The following is a 21210-nucleotide window of genomic DNA, read 5'->3' on the forward strand; positions in this document are numbered from 1 at the left end:
CTAACCCAATGGAGAGAGTAAGGCTCATAATAATCAAACTTCACTTTGGCATTTATGAGTGACGAAATAGAAGTACAGCAGAGAGAACGCCTCCAATGTTGAGCGAGAGATTAATAATTTTCAAAAAAGAAAAGAAAAAAAAGAATCCATAATAAAGCAACAAGGCTTTGATCTGTTTAGTAAAATAACCAAAGCAAGATTTAATGAATTGAATTTAATGAAAAATATCCGTCTCAACGTGCAGGAGCGGGAGGACGCCGTCACTTGAGAGGAGCAGCGCCGAGTCTCAGCCGGCCGTTGTGTAAGATGTTTATTGTTTGGGGCTCCCCTGTCAGGAGTTGCACAGCTCTCGCTCTCATGTTCCAACACCCCCACACTTCTGCTCCTTGATTGGTTAATGAGGTCCACTGCTCCTTTCTGAGCGGAGGAAGAGATTGGCTCTACACCTACGCTGCCATTAGGGCTCAGTGACGGTCTCGTTGGAGGTACTGTGTCAGGTCTTGTCATGCTAACTGACACATACATGATGTCGCCCACAGGGTTAATAAATATCCCAGAGAGCGGTGGAGCAGCCTACACCCAACACCCTCATCTATGCACATGATAAAGATCTCCTCAGCGTCACTTGATGAGCATTAAATAGTCACTGGGTTGGAAACGAGAGTAGGCAAACTGGCTGCATTTGGCATGCAAATATATTTCAAACACAACAAAGTAGGCTGGTTACAGTTATGGAAATGTCACCATGGAAGCAAAGAGCGGACTGCGGGAGAACCACAGACAACATGGAGATGATGGACGCCAAATGTGAGTGAACAGCAAACATCTAACCTTCTGAAACATCCTCGAGCAAAATCTTTGTTTCACTTTAAAAATGCCTCTCTAAAGTGTTTAAAGATTTCTTAAAACTCGTCTTAAATGAGACGTACGTAAATGTTTCCAATCAAGTGCGATTTAGGGCGAGGTGTTTGATTAGACGCCAGTTAGCGAAACATTGTTTACACTTCCAAAACAGTATGATTGTGCTCTGTTTTATTTATTTCTCCCTCCTCGTCCTCTTGCTGATGTAACAACATGGGTGGGGGAGGTGTGGGTGGAGGCCTGCAGTCTTCTACAGCTCCCCATTCACTAAGGATTTCACTGACTAAAAAGCAGCCGTAATCGATATGTTTATAATAAATAATGTATCAAATGATGATGAGGAAATGTAAAAGGGGTCGTTCATGCTGTAGTGATGAACGTACAGAGAGTTATCATGTGGATCTAAAGCTTCTGCTCATTGTTTTGTGTTCCTGCTGCAACTGTACTGTTTGGTTTCACTCTCACTGCTCTCATAGAGGTGTTTTCAGCCACAGCAGGCCATTGTACACTTCCTGCTCAACACCAAGTGGCAGACACAGTGAGTAACAGGCTGGTGAACATAGTGGAGCATTTAGCGGATAGAATTCCTCACGTTCATCAGATGCTCATAACCAAATGACTGATAATGTTGCTCCATAACTGCCTGATGCGTAAATAAGGAAATGTTTACTGACAAGTTCACAGTATCACCGTAAAAGGTCATATGTCAATGCTCTGCTCACTTGTTTCTGCTGCCCCAAGTGGTAAAAACCAGTTATTGCAGGTGTAAATCAATAGGATCCAGCACACCCACCTCTCCGACAGATTACTACTCAGACGTAACTTGGCCACAGTTAACCATCACCTAGACATAATATCCACCACTGTTTTCACTCTGTTCTCTTTCATCTGCTCTGAGTAGTCACACTGTTTGCTTTATCTTTGCCAAAACCTGAATGTGTTAAAGGCCTCTTTGACTCCATCATCTCTCTCACACTTCCACCCATGCAATTGCAAATCCTCCTGTTTATTTAGTCTCATACGTATGCCTTGACCTTTGCCTCCCCCTCAGCTTCTTTCAACACACTCGACACTATTGCATCTTCTTCTCTTCTTCTTCCAAGCGCCTCTCCCTGCACCTCTCGCCTTTCTTGTGTCCAGACGTCGAGCTCTCCTCCCAGTGATGGGTTCTCAACCCTCCAGATGGCACAGTCATTTCCACAGACGCTCAGTTTCAAAGGCTAGGGGGAGGAGGGGAAGGCAAGGGGGAGAGCAGAGCATGGTGGCAAGTGGCTGAAACACGCTCACTCCCTCTCGCACCACTGGTTTCAATGAGATGATGCGACGTTTGGAGAAAGGTTCAGAGAGCAGGCAACTCTGTTTAACACTGTGACATCTGGGCAGGAATAGTTTTCCTGTGGGAATTAATAATTAATGATAATAAGTCCTGCCTGAAATGCAACTAATTAAAACATCTTTTTTTTGTCAGATTTTTTTGTCATATTTTGATACGGCTCAACCTTTGTTCATGTGTCACACTCTCTCAAGTGAAGCAGAATTTGTAAATTTGACACGTGGAGCTGCAAGTGTTGAAGGCCTATCCATCTGTCTGCTGCGCGCACATGCAACAGTCTATTATTCATTTCTGCGTCACTTGGTTTCAGCAAATGCGCTCACATTAGTGAAATGTTAAGTCGATGAAATCACACTTGGATTTTCCTTTTAAAAAACCTAGTTCGCAGTCAGGTGCCCAAAATGTTTCCGTTATAAATAATTCCCGTTTTTGCCATTTGGAGAAAAGAATCACAACCTCTATTAACCTAGAGAACCATTTTTCATGAGCTGCTAATCATCTGACTTGCACAATCTGTTTATTTAGTGGGTGCAAGTGATGTTTTGTATGCTTTAGTAATAATTGTCTGTTTAAGTCAATTCTGCAGCAGCAGAGGCAACATCTCTCCATAGAAAAAGATCTATAAGAATAAACAAGATAGGAGACATGACACAAAAGTAAAAATCTGTTGATTATATAATCAACTGTTAAACTCCAGAATATATGTATCAAGTAGGACTGCACTCACAGAAAGCAGAGCACTGCCAAGGCCAACAGTCCATTCTTCTATAATAAACAAATCTGCAAGTGCAACCACTATGTCTGGATACATTTCCAAAACTACTAAAACTGACTGGTTCTTCCTTGGCCCATAATAGACCCTTCCACCAAATTTACTAAAAATCGGGCTGGCACTTTTTCTATAATCCTGCTGGCAAACAGACAAACAAACCGAACCAAAAACATAACCTGACTGAGGAAACAAGTCATCTTCACTCTGATATTTCCAGCACTTTGCATTAAGTGTATTCTATGTCCAATACAGACGGTTTATTTCTGACGGAGGCTCTTTTCTCCTAAACTCAAAATGTTCATGCCAGTCTTCTTGAAGTTTGGATGCTTTACAAGAAATGATGGCATTTATATTCAGATTTAAATCTTACGCTGCTACGAGCGTTTCTTTTGTTTGACATTATAAATGCATGAGTCCTGAATAAAGAAAACACAACCATCAAACAATGAAAGTGAGTGGGAATGAAAAAACTCACCATGCACAGTGAGAGGGAGAAAAGGGAAGGGTAGCGATGTCCAAGTTGAGCATGAAATTGTATTGAGAGTATAGGATGTAGCTCAGCATGTCCATATGACAGGATGTATCGCTGTGCAGATTCGCCACAGTGGACCACATCGCAGCCAACGAGAGAACTGTGCACTTCTCTACAATGTACAGTAAATACACTAACCAACGGACTATACGTTGAATTGCAAGGTGGGATTTTTGGATAATTTTTGTTGAGGCGAGTGATATCTTGTCAAGTTCCTACGGTGACTGGAAACAAAGTAGGTTACGGTGCATCAATAATCACTTCTTATTCAAGGAAAATGCCAGTAAATGGGAGACCGCTGAACAAAAAGGCGTTCTGTATGATGTTGGCTATTAAGTGATTTATTCATCTGTAATTCTGTAACCTTCTTCCTACATCCCTCACCAAGGAGAACCAGACCTTTACATTTAACAATCAAATGGTAGGCCAGTCACCAACCTAGGAACAGCAGGAGCTCTGTCCTCCACCCACGCAGAGATCCTCAAGTAATAAAGACGTTTCCACTGCAGTGGCACTACACTCCCCTACTCGCTGTTGTGTGGTGGAGGTGGGTGATCGTAGGGGAATAATCATTTTAAAAAACCCTTCTATCTTGTTTTTCAGTGCACAGCAGGAAACTCAAGAAGACAGTCCTTAATCTGCCCACGCCTAAGAAATCATAACCTGATATCAGCCACGCAGTGAAAAGATAAAGATGAATGATCACAGGAGTCACACTTTATCACCTTTCTAATGACTCTTAGATGCCAAATGTTCTGCTGGTGGGCTGTACCTCACACATGCAACATTATCAACTTTAGCAGCACAGATATCGCAATGACTTCTGGTGTCACAGAAGCTCAAGTATTTGACTTCACAGAGAGGCAGTTCTTCGAGGTTCAGTTCTTGAGCTTCATGCATGAATAACAAGCTAAATTTGGATTCATGGAAGGAAATGTATGTCTTGATTTAGAGTTTCCTCGTAATAAATATTTGAACCCAAATCTCTCTGTACTATCTGTCTTACAGTTACATGTAATGCAATCCAATATTCCATGTCTCCATAGCGTTATCAGCAGTTGCAAATGCCATTATGCAACCTTCCAATGAAAAGATCTGTACACCCAGTCCCCTTGGTATGGTTAAGAAAGCGATACATTCCTTATGCACACTCTACAAGAAAAAGCACTGTCTTCGTCCAAGAACATGCATCTTTCAGCCCACTTCCATGATGCATTCATGGTCAAGGTCTACTGTGAATCAGTGCTGCCAATGGACAGTTCCACCCCTGCACGCATGCATATATATTTAATCAACATACACTGTTATTTTAGAAGAAAGGTACATGAATTTTAATCTCTACGCAATGTAATCACTTTTTTAAATGCATGACAACACACAGATATGTGCACCATATGCACAAGCACAGCATATTCAGCTATAACTCCATCTCCTATGACCTGAAAGAGGAAGTGTGACTTGTTGACTCTCCATAATGTGAGTTTATCATCACGGTAGTGCAGCCAGCCCAGGACTGATCAGACCATAAAACCTCCTCCCAGTCACTAGTAGTTCTGTGATTAGATGTTTCTTGCCTCACTACAAACACCATCACCTGTTTCATTCAGGTTTGAAAGTAATACGCTATACTTTCAGGCGATGTGTACAACTGTACTGTGACATGTTGTCACACTGCGGAGTGGCATTTACTTGTTATTGTCTGAGCCATCCAATGCTACCCACACAAACACTCTGATGAGGTGTACTGTATTCTTCCACCCATTGTATAAGCTTGCTAGCTTCTAAATGTGCTGCAACTCTACAGTCTGAGCCCACCTGACAATGCTGATCAAGCCTTTTTCTTTGTCTGGCAGATCACATTTTAAGCTCAACTGCAGCACTCTTGTAACGTGTGGAGATACAGTTGCTGCTGTGCCATGCATCTAGAAATGTACTTGCACATATGTAAATGCAGGAGAGGCGGCAAAATCAGTACGTAGCATATCTCACTTTAATTAGGCATTATACTCATTACATACTTATTTTTACTTACTCATTCTGTGTACAAGCGTCTCACTGGTGATCTAACTTGAATTTGAATCCCTTTTATAACTCTTCCTGCTGTTTTCATCTTTGACTCCCTCACTCGTCACTGTTTCCTTTGCCATTATGTGCTTTAGCTGCCACAGTATCAGATGTCTAGACTCCAGAGAGAAATGTTACACTTGCAAAATCTTTTGCAACAGGGCGTTGATTTCAGGGCACACAGGTGGCAGCCTGACCCCGTGCAGAAGCTTTAAGTGAAAGTCTACAATAGCCTTCTGACTGTTCAGATGTGCAGTGTGCAAAATATTTAAAGAAACTGTTCAGTGTTGTTCAAATAAACAAAATATTTCAGCATAAATACAAATTGAGCATGTTTACAAGGGTGACTTGTGACTGACACTGAAAACAATGGGCGGTGTTGTCCAGCTGCCACACCTGTGAACTGTTAGGCCTCTAATTGCTGTGAGCAGCTGTTGCTAATGATGTTTGTGAAGGCCTGCAGTGCTGATATAAAAGAGACACAAAGGGATGTATGAGCTCAGAGGTTATACTCAAGACTAGTCAAACCATAGCATCTGAGGAGTACAGGGTGCTGCTTCTCAGCTAACAGTTATGGCTCTTGGACTCCTTTTGCAGTAAGTTTCTGAGCACTTCACTGTTCCAATTACCTTTTATCAGAGACTTTAATCAGATGTTTGTTTTTACTGGTGTCATTTGCAGGGTTTCCTGGATTTGTTTCTTGCTATTTGATGGCAGTGCTTGTTTACCAGCTATAAAAGGTAATCACTTTCCTAATTGCACCCATTAGGCCACAAAATTCTGTTGTTTCATGAACTATTGACTTTACAGGGTATGGGTATCCATATAAATCTGACTCACGTAACATCGGTGATGATGCAGATGATGTATTTACTTCTCCAACCTTTGGCCAGGATAACTGGCAGGCTTCAAATAACAAACCAACTGGCCCTGTTTACACAAGCTACAACAAACCTATAGTTGAACAGCCAGTTTGGGTCCCATTGCAAAGAAACCTGCCCAACACCCCTAGTGGGCCAGAGGTAGAGAGACTGATCAATGGTGTGTCAAGAAACTGGGAGCTGGAAAACCTTCATGAACCACTTGTATTTCCTTTGATTAATTCAGCCAAGTCTCAGCCAGGCCCTGTCCAACCTCAGTCGACTTCACTTAATGCTGCCTCTCCAAGTGCTGGCGGCTCCACTCATTCTGCTAGTGCCACTGCCTACTATGCGCCATCCTTCACCCCTCAGGCTGCGGAGTCTCCTGGCTCTGCATACCGGCAGCCTGAGCCAGTTAGCAGTGGTTATGGTGTGGCTGACTTTAATGCTGGTGCCAGTGCAGCTGGAGGTAACAACCCCCATCTTGTCTATGAGGAGGTTTTCCAATATCTCTCTGAGAATGAGCCCTCTCAAAGTTATGGATATGAGGAACCCTCATCCCACAGTTACCCAACAAATGTAGGAACCAAACCCATCCTTCCATCGAGGACTGGAGGCTTCCCTGGAAAAGTGAACCTTAACTTTGGGAAAACTTCCCTTCTGTCACGTAGTGCGAAATCTTGGCATCCAAAAAATCCAGTGAATCCAAACACCCAAAAAGTTCAGGTTACCCAGAGAGTGAGTGAACCGATCCTTCCTCCCCAACCACCTTCAAGCTATATTACCCAGTCCAGAAACAGCTATGTGCGAAGCATGCATACATCCACCAACATAAGGTACTCGCCAGAAGTTCTCCCTCTGAAGCCTGTAAGCTCAACAGGTGTTAAGGGTCCTGCACCTCGTCGACCAGCTGCCCCTAAAGGCGCACAGAACCCTCAATGGTACGTTTACTATAAACCTCAATTCTTAACTGAACAATGTCCTTCACAGAAATGATGCTAATCAATATGTCTGTCTTCCAGAGCCACGTGGGGGGATGAGATTAATGTATCCAAGATGCAGGTAAATGTTTCAATTAATCTTAACCACTTCCAAGGAATGGTCATGCATATACTAACAGCTGCTTTCTTGTGTACAGAATGATGTGCCCTCTGAAGAAAATAAAACTTCGAATCATGTGAGCCTTGAGTACCATGATTTTAAAATGAGATCTGCAACTTTATACAGTTTGTTTATTAAAAACCACTTATGTGTGAATGGTTAAATGACGTTTAGCCAGTGTGACTAAGGACTGAATGTATGAAGGAGCTAATGCACTGCTTGGTGAACAAGAAGTGCTCAGATGTAGTTTCAGTGCAATACATGGATCTTTTAATCTCTACAGGAGATGTGAGTCCAAACGTTTGTCAGGCTATACTGGTCTGACTCTACCATAAACAAATGCACCAGTTCACACACATGCAAGTGGTTTACCTTGGCACTGAAATCCTTGTTTTCCAAATCCCCTGTAATTATAAAAGAAAAAGGTTAGATAAGGCTTTTTGTTCTGTCAAACAATGTCTCCAAAATTAAACAGGTTGGTGTCACTAATTTGCATTCCTTGAAAGATTCATCTGTCATTAAAATCAACATTTAAAGTGCTTAAAGTCTAAGTGCACCACGGAATGCTTTGGAAATGGTAAACAATGTATTTGAGATACAAAGTACCTGCAAGCTCCATCCCATCTAGGCTATTTACATTAAACTTGCTGAACTGCACAAGCATTGCGAAAAGCTGCTTCTTAACATGTCTGACAACATCCTGCTATCAAAACGGGTTTGAGAGTGACAGGCATTAGTTTAAACAGAGGCTTACCATATGAAGTCTGTGCAATGGCTGCAGAACGTCGGCTGCCTGAAAAACCTCGCAATAAACTTGTGGTTTTTCACTTCGTGCACATTTTTCTGCCGCAACGCACCTTTGCGCGCGAATCGGTTCCCAGCCCCAGCGGAGTCGTTATAATGTAAAAGATGATCAGCCATAATGGGGAAAACAAAAAAAAGCTCGCAGCCACAACTTCGTGTTGTCCCGACCGATTTCTGTGAGGTCCTGGTCTCTTCACAGCTCTTGACAAGTGGTGCTGGGGCGCTGCTGACAGACCGCACGCCTCCCCTCTACTGGACTACAGCTGAGCGCGTCTTTTTCATTCAAAAGTGACGTCGCCGTGGTCTGCCTTCACGTGCTGTGGGAATATTTCATTTCAATTTCTGCGCACAATTAAAAGGGTTCATCAGAGGTGGTTTTGTGGTCCCTAAACACATGAAAGGCACGTCCCATAATGTTCTTTATGCTGTGTCAGACGATCAGTGAGGTGTTAATATGCATTAAAATATTTAACAGTTTCAGTTTTAATAGCAAAGTGGCATGTACATCCAGTCGTTGCTGGCCGCCCCACAAACAGAAGGTATCGTGCGCTATCTAGTGGACTTAAACTACATTACAGGATTTGACTGATCTGAGTCTGTCCTCTCGGTTGTGGTTATGCTCTATTTAGGTGTAGCAGAGGTAACTGATTAGAGGTCAGGTTCAGCATCTCAGACACCGACTGGTTGGGGTTAGGATCAAGTTTAGGTTCAGTTTATCAAAGTTAAGGGGGAAACCATTTTGCCGAGGACACAGACTTCGACACAACAGGTGTCCGGTCGAAAGATCGCAAAATAAAGGTGTTTTAATTGCGAATTCCTGAGTCACATATGCGATTGTGGCAACTATCTCAAATACTTCATGTTATTTGTGTGGGTTTAATGCTGCTCACGCTGGGTGTTGAACTGTGTTTTCAGTTTAAACGGGGAATTAAAAAGCTCTTATGAAACACAGCGATGTAAAACCACAAATAAAATCAATATTGTGTACAGTGTATAAGATAATTAAACATCTTTCCTTAGAAAAATGGCAAACAAAATAGCTCCAATATGTAATAAAGTATATGGAGAAAATAAAGGTGGGAGAAAAGTGTAGTTTCTATGGCAACAAGGAGACGCTGCGTCTCCACGGAAAGCGGATGTGGCGTAGCGTACGGACGCTGAAGTTTTGAACCATTTTGGGCGGCGGAGTCAGTGCTCAATGTAAGCCGTGTTTTAGTCTTATTTTGCATGTTCATAAAAATATGCCGTTTTCAGCGTGTTGTTGTTCTGTTTCCGGAAGTCCACGAGAAACAATAACAGCCGGGTCTGCTTTAGCTCATTTGCTAATGCCTTAATTGCGCTATAGTCTCAGTTTGTGGTGTCTGCGTTAGCTAGTTTGTGAACGCTGCTCGTTGTAGTCGCAAGGCAGTTAGCTGTCATGTTATGCTAATATAACGTGACACGGCGTTAACTTACCTGTTTCGTATAACAAGGATCTCCACTCTATTTTGAAACTGAGTCAACAGGTCAGCTAACATGATAAGCACTCCTTGTAGCCGGCTAACAGCTGCAATGCTAGCCAGTCAAGTAACTTACTCCTTACCAACCATTAAAATCAATGTTAGCTGACCATTCATTCGTCTCTTCAGGTCACCATGAGCAAACACGAGGACTCTTGGGAAAGACTGGACACCGAGTTTGACTATTTTCTACTGGACATGAAGCCATATGTCCTAAAGCTCCCCAACAAGACAGGTGAGGTTCGATTTTGTGCTTTTCTTATACCACACTAAGCACATGAGTGTGATCAGACAACTGTCAGAAATTAACTGACAAGATAATACATCAATATTATTAGTCGTACCATCATTCTCCCCGTCCCTCTCTCTTTTCCACTGACCCCAGAGCGCCAGCGATGTGCCATGTGGATAAAAAAGCTATGTGACCCCGCCGCATGTGGTTCAGGTCTGATAGGTCGTGAGAACCGCAACATGTATGCCCGTTTGCTACTTCACATGCTCAAAAGGGGGGTCCTGAAGTTGCCTTTCATCAGCAAACCAGAGCCTGGCAGCCTCAAGACACTCCCTACCTACATGGTAAAAATGATTGCACTGAATCAGAAATATTCCTGTATTATCACTTAGTAGTGACACACACTTACTGCATTTGCACCTTCATGTGTAGTACAGTACAGATAACATATACTGATAGATTGATTAAAGCAATCGTCATCACCAGTCTTTGAAATGTCATTTCAAGTCCATCTACTTTGATGAGCCACTGACTGGTCGGTATGCGGGGCACAGCAATGCAGATCTGCCTGACTGGGTGACAGGAGAGCTGGGAGCCTACAGTGATGACAGTTTGGTAGTCGGCCAGCTTCAGGACAGAACCAGTTCCACACCTGTTACAGCACATCACAGGTACTGTTCCGCTGTACGTTACCTCAGTGAAATATATATAATCTTACCTAAATAAAACATGGCGATGACAATCATCTGGCTTTTTTTTTGTCAAACTTATATATGGATATGGTAACATGGTCAGGATCTCAGCTTTATAGATTTGATCATTGTTATGCACTGGTGCATGTTACATACAGTGTGACTGATAGGAGCCAGATTTTAAGGTATAATGACTTGATGTGTACATGGGTCTTATAATTGGAAATCACCAATGTGGCACTGGAAATAAAATGGGTGTATTATTTCCTGTACTATTGCACTCATTAACCTTTAATATTGTTTTCTAAATATATAACCAAAACAGTATTTGTTTGACATTACATTTTTTCATTCTTACATTGCTTGTTGTGTGCCTCGTGTAGCTTAATTTTCCCCTCTTGGCCTCAGTCCATTGCTTTTAGCGCTCAGCCTGTTGATCAGTCATCTCAGGACACTTTCCATAAAGACCTCACATCAGTGAGGCTTTTTTGTTTGGTGGCACTTATACTCCATTCAGAACAACACAGTAATTTGGTCAAATTTGTGTTGGGGTAGAGCTGGGACTGATCGGATCCATTATCGATACTTGGTACCGATGTAACTCACTTATCTGATGGATTGACGTCACAGATCCACTTACCGATCCAGATTCCATAGTCTACTTATAGTTAACTTCTTAGACACAGTTTTTGATGGTGTAGATAATGAAGAGATGAATGAAGAAATGAACAAAACTTTTATCTGGTGGTTATTCAATGTAACTACGCTGACTGGAACTGCTACTTCTGCTTTTTTTTTTTTTCAGTAGCAGAAGGGGTTTGACCGAGGGCTTGAGAATGTTTATCAGTCAGATCTTCCATGTCTTTATAATAATGTGTTCAGTGATTTACACCATTATTTGCATCAAACTCTCTCCTCTGTGGATAAATGAGTTCATCTCATTCTGTGAGGAACTTGGTCCAACCATGAAAATGAAGAACTGAAACTGTACAGCACATTGCCAATGTAACTTTCCTATGCTCTCATTTATCCCTTGAAGAGTTGCTTATCACAATGGTAGTGAGAAGTTCTGACACCTCCCTCTTTGGAAATGCTTCACATTTTACAGTCAAAAGTCAAATATAAGCATTCTAGTTTGGTACTATGTTCCTACACATACAGTTTATTGAAAACAGAGCTCTCCCCTTGTTCCAGCTGGTGACTTAACCTCTCTGATAACCGCCGAAAAAACCTTTTGGTCAGATGTACAAGATGCTACACATAGTAGCACATGAGATATTTATCCAAGCGTTCTGTTTTGATGTGCTTTTATCACACTGAAAACACTGAACTTGGCTGTGAAGCTGGATATACACGGCTTTCGTGACTGATAGCCCATCGTATTTGCTCAGCAGCACTATCTGAAAAGCCAAAGACATTGCCAAGTTCTTGCATCAGTCTGCATGAGCTGTCCATTCTGACTTTTCAAAGAGATGCACTTCAAAACAGCATGAGAGGATGAGGAACCTCTCGCATTCTCTAGCCATCTTTCTGTTTTTCTCCTCTTTACACTTTCCCTGTTGTTGAACCGGAGGCATAACCCCAGAGGAGAGAGGGAAGCAGAGAATAATGTTTGGCAGCTCATTCACTTCTTCTCAGCTAAATGCCTAAAACATAAATATATGTATCTTGGATATAGAAATGTGCCGCTTAATTAAAACGTCTTGACTTAAAGCTTGCGCTTCTCGTGCATACACATACAGGTATACATGCACGTGTGTGAACTCTTTCAACATGCCTCACTAAATCATCAGTCATCCTAGTTTGCCAAGGGATATTTCCTCTGACTCCAGGCAGTTCAGGGGCTTGACAAAGTGATGTTAATAATGCTCAGACAGGGTTTTTCATTCTAATTAACAAGGAAAGGCAATTCAGAGCCCAGTGGCTTGATATGCTCATTAGCATAATAAAAAGAGAGCACTGTAAGTGTAGTAAAGAGAGCTTAATATCCACCAGGGCACTGTGTAAGAAAGAGAAACAGCCCTCTGCTGCCATATGTAATTCAAATTGTACCGTCAGGGGGTTGTAAAATTTTTCATTCTTCCAAAATGACCATTAGGACTTGTCTTTAAATATTTGTCATACTTTAACTTGCATTTGCCGGTATCCCAGTAACAGAATGTACTTTTCTGTGTTTTGAGTTTGTACACTGACATTGTACAAATCTTTGAAATGCATTCTGAAATCCCCTGCTCCCTGGGTGTGGAGGTAATGGACACAGTTATATTGCAATGCTTTTGTTTTGTTGGTTGATGATGTTTATTTTCAGAAATGTGTTTCAATCAATTACTTGAATTGAGCCTAGGCTGTTGTTGCCAGATAGACTTTATTTTCTATTTTCTATGTGTGACTGTGAGTGATTTTACATCATTATTAACCTGTTTGTAAGGTTGTGACCATTGGCATAATAGATCCTATAGCTTACATTACAGTGATTTGAAACTACAGTTCAGTAAGGCGCTGCCCTTCCTCCCCTCTGCTATGGAGGGTGTGGATAGAGAGGTTTTGTGGGGAGCAGAGTGCTGAGTACCATAGTGTCTGATTGGGATAAGACCATGAAAGACACTCAGATCACAGGCTAACGTCCTGATGGAGAAAATTAGCCTGGCCAAGAGTCCTTTTATGTGTCTCTCTCATTTAGATAAGATTAAATGGAAGGAACTCGTCTGACTCCCACCCTATGATGTGGCAACGTTTGATCTCTGTCTCACTCACCATTAGTCAGGTGATGGGCAGGGCTTCTTTTAGCTTGTGAAACTGTTGGGTCCAATTCAAGTTTCAAGATCTAAAGGCAAACTTAGGGTGATTTTCTGATATTTTGAGGTATTACTTCTCTTTCACATAGAAGTGGATGTGCTGTATTATGTGTGTGTCTGTCTGTCTGCGTGTGTCTGTGTGTCTGTGTGTGTGTTTGTGTGTGTGTGTGTGTGTGTTGTTTAACATATACATCATCTAACCTCATTAGTCCAAAATGCCCTAAGCAAATTCCACCATTCGTTCCACTATTGCTGTGCTTTTCCTAAATTAGCCACAAGATGGAGCCACTGCTTTGTCTATAGCGCTAGTCCAAGTAGAGAAATGCTGTGGGAAAGAGAGCGCTGTCAGCAAGGGTCAAGAGATCATCCAGAACAGCTTTGGTGATTATCCTTCATGTCCTCTCCACCTTGTGTTCAAAGGAGACAGATAGACATAGAGACGAGAAAATGGTGGGAGTGGGTTGTTTTGACATGTTAACTTGGTAATCAGCACAGCTGGACTGACTCTGCTCTCCATTTTTGGCTGCCTCTCTTTTAGGCCTCATTATTGTTTCTTACCCTGACGTCTGTCCTCCACCAGTGTGCTTTTCGTCCACATATGAAAACTTTTAACCGCCCTTTCCCCTCTCTGTCCTTTTTTCTGGGTGCGACAGTAACACTGCATAGTTGCAGTGGTCAGCCATTGACAATCACGTCGTTCACACATAGGCCAGAGTGTTTCCACTGATCTTGCCTCCATGTGATGTTGGGTTATGGTGGAGGGTGTGCAGGGGCAGAAGGATGTTTGTGTCCCAAGGTCAGACTGCTTTCCTGAGCATGCCTGAGGCTGAGACCTGGGCCCAGTGGCTCTGCACCTGGAGGTCAGACTGGAGTATGGATGTCAGGCTGCTTTAATCAGCCAAGCTGTAGCTTCTGAGGCTCTACATGGTGTTCTCATTTTCTTCTGTGTGTGTGTGTGTGTGTGTGTGTGTGTGTGTGAGCGCGCGCGCGTGTGTGTGAGAGAGTGTGTGTGTGTGTGTGTGTGTGTGTGTGTGTGTGTGTGTGTAGAGCTCTGGCCTGACTTGCCACTGCTTTGATCTCTGGGCCTCAGACTCCAGACACATCTGATTCAATTATCCTCATCCACCTGTTGACTTAGAGGCCCAAGATTGCAAAGCTTGGCCCCCTTATCCAAGTTTCATTGCTGCATGTGTTTGTGCATGTGCATGCAGGTGTGTGAGTGTCTGTGTGCACATGCACAGACAAACCAGTATGCGAGGGAGAGGAAGTGTGCAAGTGCATGAAAGCTGAAGTGTGGAGGGTTTTATTTGAAGTGTTTGATCATAATTAATGACAAATTAGTGAAATAATAACAAATGCCTATCAGTGTTATTGCAACTTTATTTATATAAGGACAGAGGTGCCTCAGTTGTTGCAAGATTTGCTGCCTTCCCACTGTAACTGATGTGAAAACGAGTTCATCAGCACTTTGATGGTGACATCAACAATGCTTGATCCATAACATCAACCGTACATGTACAGCAGCACAATGTTATCATTACATATTAGTATACAAGGCTCAAGAACTCCGTGCTGCTATAAGAGTGGATATTGCAATTCTTCAGACAACATATCAGCATCATTGTCAATAGAGTTAAGTATTGCAGTCAGATTACAATTCAATAAAGAAGCAGACATTTCAGCAACATAGCAAGAGTTGAGCTAGCCTTCTATTCTCTAGTTAGTACTGTGAAATTGCTACGAATATCTAAATTGTATGACTTACAATGTATATATATTTACTCAGTCAACAAGCAGAGTTGCAAGAAGTATAAATATTGCCTTGGTGTTGTATGTGTGGTCCCTTTGTTCGAGGATTTGAGGTAAAAGATAGAAATTGCAAAGGTGACTCCACTTGCACAGATATCCTTCCTGTTCTATATTCAGAGGTCTTTCCAGAAACCTCACAGCAATAGTGCTTTCCTTCATGAGATAACTCTGCCTGTGACAAATGAGGTTCAAATTTCTCAATACCAGAAGTGCTTAAAAAATTACACGGGAGGAAGAGAACGCCCATAGGCTCCAAGTGTGAGAGTGTGAAACAGTGCCCTCTAGAACGCAATTTGATGTCTTTATTAGATGACAGCAATTTTTTTTTTCTTCTCTAACGTCGTCATTCAATTAGCATTAGTGGGCCATTAGTGGCTCATGTGCTTGTGTTTAATGAGATAGTGAGTTAGTGCGTGTGTGTGTGAGAGAGAGAGAGAGAGAGAGAGAGAGAGAGAGAGAGAGAGAGAGAGAGAGAGAGAGAGAGAGCATGGTGAGAATGAAAAGTGTTTGTATGCCGATGAATATAAGCAGCTTCCCTGTTAAGCTGCTTGTTTAAACCATGATGGACATGATGAGAGACAATGATTGAGGTGTATGATTATAAAAGGATTGTACAAGCCATGCACTGGTGCCCTGTGGGCTGTCCATGGAAACAAACTGATGTATAGCAGAGCCGTTTATTGTTCAGATGGGATGAAATGCAGACCGCAAACCATGCAACCAATGCCAGATGTTGATCTGTGTAAATAGCGAGTCAGGCTGCCTACGCAAGCACATTTGTATGCAAGCAGACGGACAAGAGCAGACTCTAGAGACATGCATACTTTACATTGACTTCACACACTTTTCTTTCTGTTTCTCTCTCTACCAGGAGAAGGCTGTACGAGGAAAAGACCCCGTCACGACCCATGTCCTCCAGTCCACTCAAACAGTCACCCAGACACGATGCCAGGATGGTTGGTTCATTACCTCATTTCAGACTGTCAGCCACACCTCTGGACTTGCTGCTTGCCTTAAGATTCGACAAGGAGGGTTTTCAGATTTACAGATCGCTGCGTGGTAGCTGTGATGACACATTGAAATATTAACAGCAACCCTGCCGGTGCCAGTACAAATAGTAGCCACAATGTTTTGCTTTCTTCTTTAATGTGAACCAATTTGGAAATTCCTGAACTCATTTCCCCATGAAGTCGGAGGAAATTCCCTGAACTGCTGGTTCAAGCAACAAAAGTGGAGCTAATGGTTGTGATCACAAGACATTTGACAGTAAAATACATTCAGCTGCAAATTTATTAGGTGCACAGAGATAAAAGATTATGTTGTTCAGTTTTTGTTGAAACGGTTTTAGAAAATTGTTGATTAATTTTTGCTGTAATTTATGAGGCTGTAATTTGTGGTTCTGTTGAATTGTATCACATTATACTGAGAGGTGTTTATGTTATTTCGTCTAACCTTATTGATGTAAGTGGAGTGGAAAAAATATTGAAGACTCTTCCCAGTACAACATAACACAATGCAAGAGCACCAGAAACGACAGCCTTTAAACAACAGCCCTTTAAAACATTTTGAATTAAAACTGAACATTATAACCTTCATGATGGTAGAATTTATTGAAGGAATATGCTGTATATTAGATTGCATTGGCTTTGGTTAGGTGTTTAGGTATGTTCTCAAGGGAAATGTGTAAGTCCTCATTAATACAACTCAACTTTTTCAATAATGTTAAATATTAATGACTCCAAAAATCTGTTTCAGGTTTTTGCTTTGAAACAGAATCCATTATGTAGAATAGCCAAAGCTGTGTTCAAGTACTATAGGACCACATTGCTCATTGTAAGAAGCTGACTGAGAAATATCAAGATATAGGAGTTTTGAGGACCTTTAATGTGCTGCTATCATCAAGCCATCATAAACTTACCCAACGTGTTCATGGTGCAAGCAAATATACAATTCATTGGCACGACTGCTCGAACATCTGTGGCCAAAACCATTTGAGGCCATTCATACTTATCTGTGTCGAACACAATGCATTGAATTCCTGGTGCGATACAGAGTCTGTGACGCGCTGCTTTGAACAGCCAGTGACCCGCATACTCAGCATTCCTAGATATTGAAATGAAACGTTCACTCTGTTTGTTCGAGGGTGAGGCTCTGGGACCGTAATGCCTATTTAATCAGACGGGGCATTTAATCCTGAGCTATTTCTCTGTGTCAGTGCAGTTCCGCTGAGGTACACCCAAGGTCCACACTCCACCAGATCCTAATCAAATTTAACAACACTTCTCCTTTCCCTATCACTCTCTCAGCTTTATTAGATATTTCCCCCTATATCAACCTTGCTGCCCGACCTCGACTTGAGTAAACTGATCTTGTATCAACAGAACCCCTGGAAGCATTTGAATCATACTGTATAAAACAAATCCGGAGGCCCGTTGTAACAAAAAACAAGAATGACAGGCAGTGTAGCTGTATATGCCCCTCTTGTGGAATTTACTGCGTGACGGAAATGATGTGGAACTGCCAAACATCTGGAGTGCTGTATGTGAGAGGGAGGAGAGTGAGGGAGCAAAGGGTGGAGAGATGGAGATAACGAGGGAGTAGAGTGCCGTCAGTAGGGGAGGAGAACACATGTGGGTGTACTGTATGTCTGTAAGCTTTTAAAGAACCCTTTTGTTGTTGCCAAGGGAGGAATTATATTGTGTCAAAATGAAAACCTCCATCACTGTCTGCTGTTTGCATCCTCAGGCCAAACTGCCAATCAGAGAAATCATTTAAATTCCCTCCTCTAATTTATAACACAAGTCCTCCTTAATTTCCATTTTCTTTCTGCTGTTTACACACTCTTTCAACCCCGTTTTTTTGTTCCTCAGGTGGATGGGGGGCTGAAGGCAGATATGTCTCACGATGACAGTGACCTGGAGGCTCGTCTCAACAGCTGGAACCTGGGGGTGAGTCCAGGGGCATGCCTTGAGCTTCTTGGTTACATGTAGCTGTCAACATGCTGCAGCTCATCCACAGTGACAGTGATTTTGAATTCCGGGGCTCATGAGTAGATCAAAATCAGTATTGCAGCGATGCTGACTTGGCCATGCTGCTGAACAAAGGGTATAAAAACCCTTTCACCCATGTCCTCTTCAAAACCACTTCCTTTAGGCAGCTCAGTGCTATTGTAGGACGTGAGGGTAGGGTGGGGAGTGGGAGAAGGGTTGTGTAAACTGAGCATTTGAAGATGTGTGCACCTCTCTTATCTTCTCTGTCTGGAGTGCACCAGGCCAGGGTTGATAAGCACTCTGCCCTCATGTCTTTTATTCCCTTATTTATTCCCTATCTCCTCACCTGCATGACCCCGAGTCTCTCTTTTTCTTTTTCCTTTGCTTGTCGCCCCTCTCCTTTCTCACTCATTACGCACACAGTGACGTTTTCTACAGAACAGCCCCTCTCATTCTGTTTGTTTCTTCTTCCTCTCACTGTTTCTACCATCCTATCTGTTGCTCTCTGTGGCACTTTCTCCCTCTGTCTGTCCTCTATCTTTCTCTGACTTTCTCCCTCTCTCGTTCAGTTTCAGGGTAATCTGAGGTATCTATCAGCAGACGTGAAGCCGTGCACTGCTCGGCTCTGCACTCCTCTGTGTTGAGACGCTGATAAGAGGCATTGCTTGGCAACGCTCCCCCAAGCCTGCATCTTTCAAATCAACAGATGTTGCCTCACACACAAGCACACACACAAACCCCCTTCAAGTTTACAGAAGTTTTATAGATGCACTGCTTCAAAGCGCCCGGCTCCCACGAAATTTCAGCACAGCTGAGTGCCGCTCTTATCTGGAACATCTTCAGCTATGCTTTAGATGTTCTAAAGCAGTCCATATCGGTTTGTCCATTTCACCTCTAATGTAATAAACTCGGTGTAGTCAGCATGGTGGCCATACTGGACAGTAGACAGCAGATTGCTTCAGACTCAGATAGGAGTTTCTTTAAGAGACACAAAACCTGAGTCAGCTGGACTGCCATCTGTTTAATCTTTCAGTTAGTCTGTCGCTTGTGTGCTGGAGCAGAGTTGTATCTCTAATGGGAGTTGAGAGTTGCATTAGATTTGGGTGCATTGACCTGCCCGTGAAGAAAACAAAAGCATGCAAACTAGAGAAAATTGCGTAAAATCTTGGCCTGTTTTTTCATACAACACAGCATTCAATGGTAATCCCTCCCACTTGGCCGTCCATTGTCTGTGGTTTGGTGGGTGTGCTGACGGCTTGCTCAACGCTAGTCTGAAACGAGGAAGCCATCAATCACCGTGTGTTTGTTTGGCTGGAGAGCCAGGCCTTGTGATGTGGAGTGTTGTTCCTCTTTTGCGTCCGTCCATCCATCCATCCACGTCAGGTTCCAATGACACAGGACGCCATGCCAGCTGTGAGGCTGGACAAACGTGTATACAGGAGCGTGCGTGTGGGCACGCTGAAAACGAGTGCGCACAGGCATACGTGTGCACCAAGTCCAAGTTTAGTATCGCACTGTGCCAACATTACACCACAGCATTTAGTCTACATGTCTTCCTTGCCCTGTGGGCCGTGCTCAATCAAATCTGATGACTGGCTGTCTGTGGGTATAAAAAGAAATCCCATTCTTGTTTTCAGCCCAGGCACTAGTTTAGAAGGATATTGATTGATTCATCACTCAGTAAACATGGATTTGTTTTTCTTTTTAGGCAGTGCCAAATTTAAGTAGCAATTCATCACACATCATGGCATGCACCATTGATGCTGCTCTGCACTGGCTACACTGAGTGGTCTGTTCACGGGCACGTGTCTTTCTGTGTGTGCATGTATTACAGTCTACAGTAAGCCTGATTGTGCTCAAGCCGGATGTCTGCTTTTGTTGAGGGCTTACAGTATGTCAGCTAACAAAACGTCTGACCTGTTTTTACCTGCATCACGCACACTTAGTCGGGAAGCAGAGCTACTTTCATCTGTTTCACCTGTCACTGGCTCGCCCTGAAGCAACAGATTGCGACTTTATCCTTGTACAGTAGCTGTAACTATTTCAGTCCCAAGCTCTGAGGTTCTTTCAGGTCCTGTTCTCTGATCTTCCATTCATTCTGGGTTAGCTTCATGTGGGTTGTGTCACCTCGCAACATTAAATCCTTTTTCTTTTTTCCTTTCCTTTTTTTTTTTTTCCACTGAATGAGTCCCACACTACCCTCCTCCGACGACTCTTCCTCCTTGTTCTCCTCCTTCATCCCCATGTTGAAGAGATTAGCAACAGAACTGTTTACTGGGCGTCATTGCTGTCATCTCCAAAGTCAGCTCTGCTGCTTTGAACGGCCGTGATCTTGCCGCTAGTTGGCAACCCCTACAGACAGCCTCAGTGCAAGAGAGAGAAACACTGTCTGATAGTGCGAGCTCTCAAGAAAATAATGGGGTCATAAACTAACGTCAAATAGTGGAAGGAAAATAGCAGGTTGTCAACAGTTTCTGTCACAGTCAGTGAGCTCGATTGATGTAATGCTGCAGAGTCACTTGGACTGTGACCCTTTTACGTTCAGGTGGTTTATCGACTCACTCTTTGTTTCTGTCTCTTGCATTTCATATTATGATCAAAGAACATGCTGTGTCAGTGTTTGTGAAGCATCCGTACACATTTGTCTCCATCTGACTGTAAACGGAACAGGGGATAGCTTACAGATTAGTGGTCCTGAGTGTTGACAAAAGGACTGTGCCGGGACAGCAGAGAGAGGGGCTGTGAGCGGAAACAGAGCTGGCCACACACACAATGCCTTGAAGTAGCCCGACGCATTCTGTCTCTCTAAACAGACAAGAGTTGACGGAAGAGACTCCAGCCATAGAACCAGGCTTTTGATGTGCTG

General features: G+C 42.8%; 2 protein-coding genes across 3 annotated transcripts in view; one reads left to right on the forward strand and one right to left on the reverse strand.

The window, feature by feature from the left end:
• prkcab (protein kinase C, alpha, b) overlaps positions 1 to 8634 on the reverse strand; it is a 93574-nt gene extending 84940 nt beyond the window's left edge. For both annotated transcript variants that reach the window (XM_076751922.1, XM_076751921.1), the window contains exons 1-2: positions 8278 to 8634; positions 7896 to 7927 (exon numbers count right to left, since the gene is read on the reverse strand). In XM_076751922.1, the coding sequence (XP_076608037.1) occupies positions 7896 to 7927; positions 8278 to 8444 (199 nt within the window). In that variant the 5' untranslated portion in view covers positions 8445 to 8634. The remainder of the gene's footprint in view (positions 1 to 7895; positions 7928 to 8277) is intronic.
• Positions 8635 to 9478: 844 nt separating this feature from the next.
• The window catches only part of cep112 (centrosomal protein 112), a 92666-nt gene continuing 80934 nt past the window's right edge, over positions 9479 to 21210 (forward strand). Inside the window, exons 1-6 of the mRNA XM_076751918.1 lie at positions 9479 to 9527; positions 9956 to 10061; positions 10212 to 10402; positions 10566 to 10729; positions 16226 to 16310; positions 18225 to 18302. Coding sequence (XP_076608033.1) covers positions 9962 to 10061; positions 10212 to 10402; positions 10566 to 10729; positions 16226 to 16310; positions 18225 to 18302 — 618 coding nt within the window. The 5' untranslated portion in view covers positions 9479 to 9527; positions 9956 to 9961. The remainder of the gene's footprint in view (positions 9528 to 9955; positions 10062 to 10211; positions 10403 to 10565; positions 10730 to 16225; positions 16311 to 18224; positions 18303 to 21210) is intronic.

This window comes from Chaetodon auriga, chromosome 16 (genome assembly GCF_051107435.1).
Source record: "Chaetodon auriga isolate fChaAug3 chromosome 16, fChaAug3.hap1, whole genome shotgun sequence".
Classification (NCBI taxonomy): Eukaryota; Metazoa; Chordata; class Actinopteri; order Chaetodontiformes; family Chaetodontidae; genus Chaetodon; species Chaetodon auriga.